At 43.9% G+C, this 10,000-nt stretch overlaps 1 protein-coding gene across 5 annotated transcripts in view; it reads right to left on the bottom strand.

Annotated features, from left to right (window-relative positions):
- The window catches only part of card11 (caspase recruitment domain family, member 11), a 55,029-nt gene that overhangs the window by 11,924 nt on the left and 33,105 nt on the right, over nucleotides 1–10,000 (bottom strand). For 3 of the 5 annotated variants that reach the window (XM_063185152.1, XM_063185143.1, XM_063185157.1), the window contains exons 7-15: nucleotides 8,526–8,651; nucleotides 7,497–7,697; nucleotides 6,070–6,448; nucleotides 5,620–5,750; nucleotides 5,042–5,148; nucleotides 3,379–3,422; nucleotides 2,980–3,112; nucleotides 1,343–1,544; nucleotides 341–467 (exon numbers count right to left, since the gene is read on the bottom strand). In XM_063185152.1, coding sequence (XP_063041222.1) covers nucleotides 341–467; nucleotides 1,343–1,544; nucleotides 2,980–3,112; nucleotides 3,379–3,422; nucleotides 5,042–5,148; nucleotides 5,620–5,750; nucleotides 6,070–6,448; nucleotides 7,497–7,697; nucleotides 8,526–8,651 — 1,450 coding nt within the window. The remainder of the gene's footprint in view (nucleotides 1–340; nucleotides 468–1,342; nucleotides 1,545–2,979; nucleotides 3,113–3,378; nucleotides 3,423–5,041; nucleotides 5,149–5,619; nucleotides 5,751–6,069; nucleotides 6,449–7,496; nucleotides 7,698–8,525; nucleotides 8,652–10,000) is intronic. The other 2 variants (XM_063185164.1, XM_063185172.1) reach the window with 1 other exon arrangement.

Here is a 10,000-nt window from a genome sequence, read left to right as displayed (position 1 = left end):
CTGTGAGCACGGATGCTCAGAGGTCGACAAATAAACTGCATATTGCAGCATGCCGATGTTTGGGTGGCCCAGACAAACAGCCTGAAGGGCCAGCAAGACCAAAGACACTGCCTTGGGCTCCTGGACTGCCACAGATGCAGGGAGGCTGGTGTGTGATGGGACGTGGGTGGTTGGCTTCTAAAGCCCAGACATGCTTCTGATGTTTTCCTACATCCCTGACTCTCCATGAAGACAGAGAATAAGCCAAGGTATAAAACAAATAGACAGACAATAAACAACAGCAAACAGACCAAAAAAAAGGGTGCTTTCGTGTCCACCATGATAATAGCTGTTATAGTACCATCGATGTTGGATCTGTAGTGAAGCTGAATGGGCCCAGAACATTTCTGCAGGGTCCAGTGCGCTTCCTCTTTGGTGCAGGTGTCCAAGGGCACCCGCTGGCTCTCTCCTCGGATGCAGCCCTCCAACTAGCACACAGGGGGAGAGACATGGGGAGAGAAGGGAAGAGTGAGAAACAGGCTGATGTAATGTCAGCTATGTTGCATTCTGCACACTACGAATGGCTGCTATAGAGGTGCTTCATGTCAGGTATTTTCGGCAAGCAATCATGTCATGGTTCATCCATTTCAATAGATATAGCAGTAGAATGTATTTTGTGATATTGTATTTTGCCCCGAAAGAGGGAAGAGGGACTGAGGAAATCTATGAGAACAATGATGCTACATATATTTGATGGTTTATAGAATAGAGTAGAGTAGAGCAGATTAACACCACAGATCCCAGAGGTACATAAAGATTTCCAGCAACAAACATTTATACATTGATCATATCCAAACATCCACCAATCAGCCATTGACATACAGTACATACATAGGTACATACATACATACATACATACATACATACATACATACATACATACATACATACACACATACATACATACATACCGGTACACACACTAACTTAAAAAGGTGCGCAGCAATCCAAATACAAAAGTGTCTTGATAAGGTGCAGTGTGCTACTCTGTTACCAGGCTGTGCCTTCCTAGTGACGCAACACTTTCAGCGTTGCAACTAGTCAGATCAAGAGCAATGCAAGTACTTTCTGAGTTCCAGAAAAACACGGGGACCCCTCGCACTTTGTCGCTAAGCAAACAACCATAAGCAAACCAAGGGAGATGGATCAACCATGCCATTTGGGAAATGTTAATTGTTATGCTCTTGGTCAGACCAAGTCTCAAAGAGATTTGAACGTTGATGATAATCAGGCTATTACTCTGTGACCTAACAAGGCGCAGTGTGGTGCGTTATTCTAAGATCTTACAGTATGCTATACTCACCATCAAGAGGTGGTGCCCCTCTCTCAGGCCCGACCTCTCGGCGTTGGAGTCGGGATGCACGGAGGAGACGAAGATGCCGCTGTCGTTGCCCCCCATGAGGGTGACGTCGGCCAGCAGGCTGTCCCCCTGCATTGAGATGTCCTGGATGGGCCGCAGGGCACAGCTCACCTGGGTGAACGAGGTGACCGAGGGACGGAACGGTCTGAAAGCACACAAGCAAACACAACACCTGATATGAGCACTTTCCCTTCATTGTCATTCTACATATACAATATGTATTTATGAACGTGGCCGCTGGAAGGAGAAGCGGGTAGAGAAAGTAGCAACGGAACAAATGAAAAAAGGAAATCTTTCACCGCTTAAAAATGATCTTTGTATAGCTGCTGGAATAATCAGGTTAGTCTGAAAGGCCAAAGAGTGCAAACACAGTGATGGTTGTTAAGTATAAAACATAAAGAGCATGCACGTGCTTTTACTGTAAAGGGGCACTTCAGAAGGGCTGTGTGATCTACTGATAAAACATTGTACGAGTCAAGTCATGGGTAAGCGGTTAGGGCATCAGACTTGTAGCCCAAATGTTGCCGGTTCGACTCCCGACCCGCCAGGTTGGTGGGGGGAGTAATCAACCAGTGCTCTCCCCCATCCTCCTCCATGACTGAGGTGCCCTGAGCATGGTACCGTGCCGCCGCACTGCTCCCTAGGGCCGCCATTGAGCGCTGCCCCCTTGCACGGGTGAGGCATACATGCAATTTCATTGTGTGCAGTGAACACTTGTGTGCTGTGGAGTGCTGTGTCACAATGACAATGGGAGTTGGAGTTTCCCAGTTGGGCTTTCACTTTCACTAATATTGCTAAGTCAAGTCATTTGTAACTCAAGTCTGACTCAAATCCAATACACAAGTCACAAGTCCACATCTCTGGATAACAGCTACTCTTCCTGTGATTCACAGATCTACCTTCTGTCCCCCCATCATGAGTGAAGCCAGAACTGAACTCCAAAAAAGTCCAGTTGCTGAAAACTTAGTTGCCTTTAAATACAGCAGCACAAATTGATGAGCATTACAAAACAGAGAAACAAAACTACGTACATGCAGGACTTTGGCACTTCGCCTGCATGGTGCCCTGTCTATTTACAATGTGCATCAACAAGGCATTCATTCAATGCCTTAATTCAATTTAAATGGCCCTGTATTAATTTGGCCAGGCATTTAACAAATAGTGATGCAAGCGCTCCTTATGAATATGGGACAGATGGGACCCGAGTTAAAGGCTTAATGTGTGTTATCCACAATAACGACAACTGCTTTTAAAAATGTCGATAGCATTGTGAGGTGGCTTCCAGTAAATTAAAATTACGGCAAATGGACTGGAATTACCTCCGGATTTGCAACCCATAAACATGCAGTTTGTCTGCATAAACGGCCAAATGCAAATTAATTTTTATTGAACTTCTTCTTCCGTTACGAGCAATACATTCACACCACACTAAGCACACCCGCTTTGCATAACTGAAAAGGGCAGCCATCATTTGGCAGAAATTTGTATTGAAAATGAATGGAGCAGCTCTGCGCAGACTACAGCGCCGCGGCAGCAGCAACATCAGTTACGGGCTGTCTGCCTGTCTGCTGTATCTCTACCTTTCCAGAGAGAACTTGCGGAAGATGCTGTTGACTTGCTCCAAATCGTACGAGTCCATGCCCTCTGACTGATGAGAGGAGGAGGACGAGTGGATGGATGGAGGACTAGCAGAGAATCTGTCTGTGTCCTCATCTGGAAAAAAGAAGAATATTGAAATGAGAGAGGTGGTGGTGTGAGGGGGCATTTCACTACACTGTGTGTGTGTGTGTGGGGGGGGGGCATTTCGCTACTGGTGTGATTAAATGATATTACATTTCCGTGCTTTCACTCAAAAAGAAGTGTGCAGAGAGAAATGCATTTCATTTCATGGGCAGGTAGAGATACTTCATCAAAGGCAGCAACGTTTGCAAAAAAAAAAAGTTTAAGGCAAGCAGGCAAACAGGGGAAAAGTTATTTACCAAATTCCATGCAGTCTCCACTGTCACTATCCACACTCGAGAGGCTGAATAAATAAAACAAGAGAAGAAAACAAGATTTGGGGTGAGACCAAGGCTGTCTGTTTCCATTCCTCCTCAACAGCACTCCAATCTCCTTGACTGGAAATTAGCAGTAAATTAAAACATTTTTGTTTCACTTATTTATATCGAGCTGTGTGTGATAACTGCTTTCGAATGATTTCCAATGCACATCCAATGCACTTTATTTTGGTTGTTTATTTATTGATCTGTATATTTTGTAATGTTGGTAGGCTGGGTCCTCTCTAACTAAACTCCTTGGCTGAAAAAAGAGAAGGTCGAATTTAAAACTCTGTGTACCGATAAATTCTTCATCAATGTGTGTAACCATATGTACATGTTCGTCCCAAACCATTTCAGTAAGGGGCATTGGGTTCATTAGCGTATACAGTGATGTGCATGAATGAATACACTAGTGTACTGCGGGGCATGGACGATCCGATTCAATGCGGCAAGTTCCAGAATCGATGCGGCAATTTTTTTAAGTTTCAATTACTTCCGTGGATATTTCGGGAGCAAATTAATGTTAAATGAAATAAAAGTACTTCAAAGCATTGCAAGACTGATACAGACTGATCCAGACTGATACAGAAAGCAGCCAATAAATTGTTGTTCAGTATCTGACTACTTGTATTGCCTCATCATGACTGATGAAACATTTGCTTTGCTTTCAGTAGAAATGTAATGCATTGCAATGCATTGTAGAATTGAATCGGATCGGATCGAATCGCATAGAATCGAATCGAATCGAATCGCTACCTCCCGAATGGTGATCGAATCGGATCGTGAGGGCAGTGCCAATCCACACCACTAGAATACACCCTATTTGCATGTGTTCACTGAGTTCCCTCTAATGATACCAGCGTGTCCCCAGTCAGTGCCAGCCAGGGCCATGTCACAGGGCCTCACTGCCACTGCCCGCTCACCGTTTTGGCTGTTTTGGCCTGGAAATGAGCAGTAAACTAGATTTACATCAAGCTCTTTGTGATAATAACTATTTTGGTTTGTTTTGTTTTTTTGTTTGAAGATTTGTTTTTGGGCTTTTATGCACAGAGAGGGACAGGAAGCGAGTGGTGGAGAGAGATGGGTCAGAATTGAGAAATGTTCGCAGTTTGGAATTGAATCCAGGTCACTGGCATAACACTATGGGGCCTTAGCCGTTTCAGCCACCACCAAAACCGATAACTCTGCCCTACAAAGGCAAAGTCTCAATAACTATGCCAACACTGAAACTGAGAAAAAAATGCCTTCAAAGCTTTGGTATTATGTTGGATATGGAGCATAATGCTTTGTCACAAGGTAAAGGAGGTGTAATGAAGACCATTATCAGTTTAAACCCATTTTTGACACAATCACAATATGTAGTTACTGCGCTTTGCCTTTGTAAGGCAGAACTGTTTTCACTTTGTTTTTTAACTGATCATTTTCATTCAACTCTATTTTGCAGTGTTGGCCGGATGGGTCTTATCTCACTAAACTCCTTGGCAAAATCTAAAACTCCTTGTACCTTAAAATTCTTCAGAAACTCGTAAAATGACACCACCGTGCTGTTCCCAGAGTCAGGGCCATGTGTGTGACTGTCCCCTGACAGCGCAGTGACACTCACCTTCTTGGCTGGAACTCGTCGTCTCCCTCTTTGGTTCTCCTGACAAGAGAGGCGTTCCCCGGTGGCTCCGGCACGGTGGAGGCAATACTGGCATTACGGTAACGCAGCTGCTCAAAGCACACAATGGGACACAATGAATACTAGGAACTCTGAGTCATACCAGACACATATGCTCTTCAAATCTTCCACTAATTTCAGCCCTTTCAATCTCACCACTCGAGCTCAGGGATTCATGTCCCAGCAGGGCTCAAGAGTGCATTACAAGGGTAAAAATGGACTACCTTCATACAGAGCACCTCTATTTTCAGACAAGTACCACAGATCATTGTATTACAATTCAGCCTTTTACATTTTGTATTTTAGTATACAGACAGAATCAGACCAAAACCCTCATAACAGATATGTACAGTACGTATGACTAGCCAGACAGCCACCACTTAGAGCATCCGCTTCATTCTATTTTGCTATGACAACACAAAGTGAACGAAACTGGCTAATGCATCAGGCTAATATATACGACCAGCGCATGTGAAGAAATTGGCAATAAAGGCGACTTTGACTTTGACTTTGAGACATACTTTGTTGAGGGCTTCTGTGGTGCTGAGGGGGTTGATGGGGGAGTTGCAGACTGCGATGGTGGTGGGGGTGATGGGGGCCGCTGTCTCGATGCTAGGTGTCTCAGGCAACTCCGCATTGGTGTTTAAGACACCTGTCAACACAAACACAGCCAGGGACTGAGTCAGCGTTCTCACCTGCCATGACTGTGTTTAACAGGCGTATGCCGTAGAATAGAACACAGAATACACTGCCTACAATGTAAACTTTATCCAATAAGACTAAAACCATTCATTTTCGCTGAAATAGTATGCACACTCAATTTACAACATAAAATAAACAAAATATACAATAGTAAAATATATAATATTAGACATAAATATCAATATAATAATAGTATATGGTATATAGTAAATATAGTATTTGTATAATAAATACATACAGTAGTAAGTATAGTTATAAATGTACTGCACCTGGAAAATTGGGGGCGCGGGGCGAACTCACAGGAGATTTGGCTCTGCCAATCTGAAGGGAGACATCACGCGACATACTATAAAAACAACCCGTAACAGCTAAAAATAAATGAAGAAATGTGATAGCGCAGGAGTGAAGACGAGAGAGAGAAAGATACAGAAAATGCTTGTGTCTGTTGCGTCTGTTGGCCTCATTCCGAATGCTCACCCCTGCTCCCTTGAGGTTTGGCCGGCGCTTGAACCGGGTCTCGGGCATAAAGAACTTGTTGTCTTCCGGAGACTCGTCTCCCGAGTCCTCAGATGGACCCTCTATCTTGGGGTCCTGTTGGCCCAATGCCGCATGGGAGATGATAGTAGACGGGATGTCTCGAGGTAAACTCTGCTTGGAAAAAAAAATGCAAAAGGCTAAATAATGCCATGGCAAACACACACGTTCATTCACAAAATCAGCTATTAAAAGTATATTGCGTACATTTTTGCGTAGGCCATTGTGTAATCTGTAAACTCCTGAAAAACACTATCACTTCATGTGACCTGATACAATCACAGGTCAAGTCTATAAATGCTTTCAGAACAACATGCTGCCAGTTTCATTTTTTCACTTATTTTTCTCATCTCACTGTGAAAATTGAATAGAAGGCTTTGTGAATTGTGCAACAGTGTGTCTTGGGGGATCAGAAGCCCTACAATTAAAGACATCCAATTTTGTATTGAACAAAATGCAGTTTTTGCTTCAGGCAAAAAAATATTGAATGGCACTATTCATTTTTAAAAGAACCAATTTGTGTGTAAACTGAGCATGAGAGACACACAAGGGCTTAAATACAAGGAAAACCCAAACGAGTAGGCATCTAGGGAGACAAGAAAAAAACAGAAAGCCGAACTGGCTGAAGACAAGGTCACCAGAGCACATGAGAAGAAAACGAGACGATATAAAAGAGAAACAAAGCCACACAGAAGGCCGTGAAACCGATGCAGAAGAGAAAAAACACAAAGGCCCAGTTACCAAAAGAACCCCAGCCCTGACAGGAATTTCGTCAAGATGCAAAACTGAAAAAAACTGAGGATCTGATCCTTGTCAAGGTGAAATGAGAAGGGCCACACCAGCCGGCTGAAGCATTATCACAATAATCCTTGCGTCAATAACTCTTAGTGTGGTCAACTTTCGTTTTCTCTTTTTTTTTCCAGATACGTATTGCTTTGGTCTTTTTAGACTTTATTATGGAAAGGACAGTATGATAGGTAGACAGGAAGACAATGGGGAGAGAGATGGGGAGGGGTCGTCAAAGGACCCGGGCTGAGAATCTAACCCAGGTCAGCCGCATGGCAGGCGAGTGCCCTACCAGATGGCCACGGCAGGGCCGGACAACTTTCGTTTTACGAGATGCAAACCTCCCTCCCTGCCCCTCCTCCCTGCCCCCCCTCACCTGCTCCAGGCCGTGGCCGTTCTCCTTGCTGACTCTCCTCAGCTTGGACTCCATGTTGACGATCTTGGCCTCCTTGCGGACGATCTCAATGTGCAGCTCGTCGCTCTTCTCCTCCAGCTCACGTATCTGCTTGCGGTACTTGTCTTTGTCGATCAGGCACTGCGAGAACTGCTTCTGGGCTTCGTCCCTCGACTTGAACGCCTGAAGGGGGCCGTAGCACAATACGCATGTGAGACAGACATGGTTGGATTCAAGGGACGCAGACAGCTTTAATCGGACCTGGGACAAAGCTATCTGAAAGGACCCTGATTCAATACACACAATGTAATGGGGGCCCAATTATGGCCCCCCTCACCCTGGGCCTGGGACAACTGGCCTCTTTGTCCCCCCTTGTCAGCTTTTTGGATGGGTTAATGAGCAGGCCTATCTAACCCAGGCTTAGAAGTGCCCAGGTCCCAAGGGGACATGAAAAATTGCCCTCAGCAGTCCAGGGATCATTCCCTTCCCCTTACAGGGTGTCAATAACAGATTTCATGGTGTACATATATGCTACATATGTGCACTGTAACCATTATAGGGTACAAGACCATTTCTTAGCCCACGGGCATTGGTTTTCCTAATCCATCCCTGCAGCCAGACTGACTCACTCAACTGACAAAGGAATGAGGATGAGGTTGGTTACCTATATACGTACATATATATATATATATATACATATAATCTTGTAGTGCCACCACCACAATGAAAATAGACAAAAATAGCAGTGTTGCGGTGTACGGTACATGCATCTCTGTGAAATACATATAATACAGTACATGGAATGTAACAATGTCTCCCAATTATAGAAGGGAGTACAGCTTGCAATTCACATTATTGAGTGTCGCACACAGCACTTGGCATAGGCATAACCAGCATACATACAGTATGTACAGTATTACTAATGAATGTACAATTGAATAGGCTGAAACCCAGTGGTTGGAGTGGTACTGTACAGTAATTCCCACCGTCCTCAAGTGTTTTGTCACCTACCGTGTCCCTCTCCCGCTCCACCTCCTCCAGCTGCACGATGATGGTGTTCATGCGGTTCTTGTACATCTCGCAGTCCTTCACCAGAGTGGAGCACTTCAGCTCCAGGGACTCCTTCTCCTCCAGGTACTGTTGGACAAAACCACACTCTGCTGATTAGACATTGAGCACAGTATCGTGCGAGGAATAGTTTTAAATTATGTAAACTCTCTTTATTCATTCATAATGTGTCCATTGTTCGTGGAATATTGCGGTTACGGAGTGCTGTTCCATTCATGTTAACGGAATATTCTGGAATTTGTTTTAAACCGCATACTGACAAATATTCCATTTGACAATATTCTGTCAGTGCAGTACAGTATTGCAATGTTATATTGCTACTGCAAACATTTTCACGACACACATGTGCGAGGCAAACTGCACCAGATCATATTTCGCAACGTTTTTATTACGGTTCCTTTTCTGAGTGACAATTTCACCCCTCTGTGACCCTTGTGGTCCAATTTAGCCTATTTGGATGGATGCCATTAAAACCCAACTCATGAATCATCACAGTCAGAAAAGGGACTTCCCTGTCCAAAGTAGCAGCAACTTGCAAAAGGACCTGTACAAGATGCATTGTCACACATTCAGTGCACAGAGGACTCAGCTAAGCTGTACACTACATATTTAGTTACCAAAGACAATTCTCAGAGAGGATGCTCGCAGACACCTCTCAGCCCCTGCTAGTTCCTCTGAAATCCGACACCTACCTATGTCACAGGCAGTTTCCCCTAAGAATTAGAAATTCATGTGAAAGATTTAGTAGCAGGGATATGCCCATCTAATCTGTCGTTAATAGGCAGACTGGCAACCTTGTGTCAGGTTTATACTTTGAGTTTTCAACTTTGTTTCAAGCGCTTTTTGGCCTTTCCCGCTACCTATGACTGGGTGACAAAAATACATCAAATATGAATAATGACCTAAACCTTTGAGACCTGATCTGTTAAAAGACAGTATGATTGCTAATTACAGGCAAAGAATAGGTAATATGTGTCTGGATATCCATCGATAATGTACAGGGGTACTCACAATGACAATACTGCTTTCTAAACTGGAAAAATGTTGGATTATTGACTGCGACACTGCAGATTTTATTGGTATCTCTGTTGAAGTCTCAGATACTATATTGTGTAGAAGTACACAAAGACAAAAAGGGGTATGAAACCTAAACTCTGAGGAAATAAATTGAACACATGTTGAACATTTTGCTTTTTGCAGAATACAATAGAATGCATTTTTATGTCACTTTGTGCACAATGTAAACTATACAGCAAGTTCACACGTATACTTTACATACCAGTTTCACTGCCATGCCTCAATGCAAGTATTATTACTGTGCGGAACATCTAGTTCTGTGTGTATCTCCATGCGCATCTGTGCGGCATCTCCTTCCTCTTTCTATAGTGTTGCTGGACAGGGGTGAAGACAGGGGTGAA

Source organism: Engraulis encrasicolus, chromosome 2, assembly GCF_034702125.1.
Source record: "Engraulis encrasicolus isolate BLACKSEA-1 chromosome 2, IST_EnEncr_1.0, whole genome shotgun sequence".
In the NCBI taxonomy this organism is placed as follows: Eukaryota; Metazoa; Chordata; class Actinopteri; order Clupeiformes; family Engraulidae; genus Engraulis; species Engraulis encrasicolus.
This window is presented reverse-complemented; position numbering and strand designations above follow the sequence as displayed.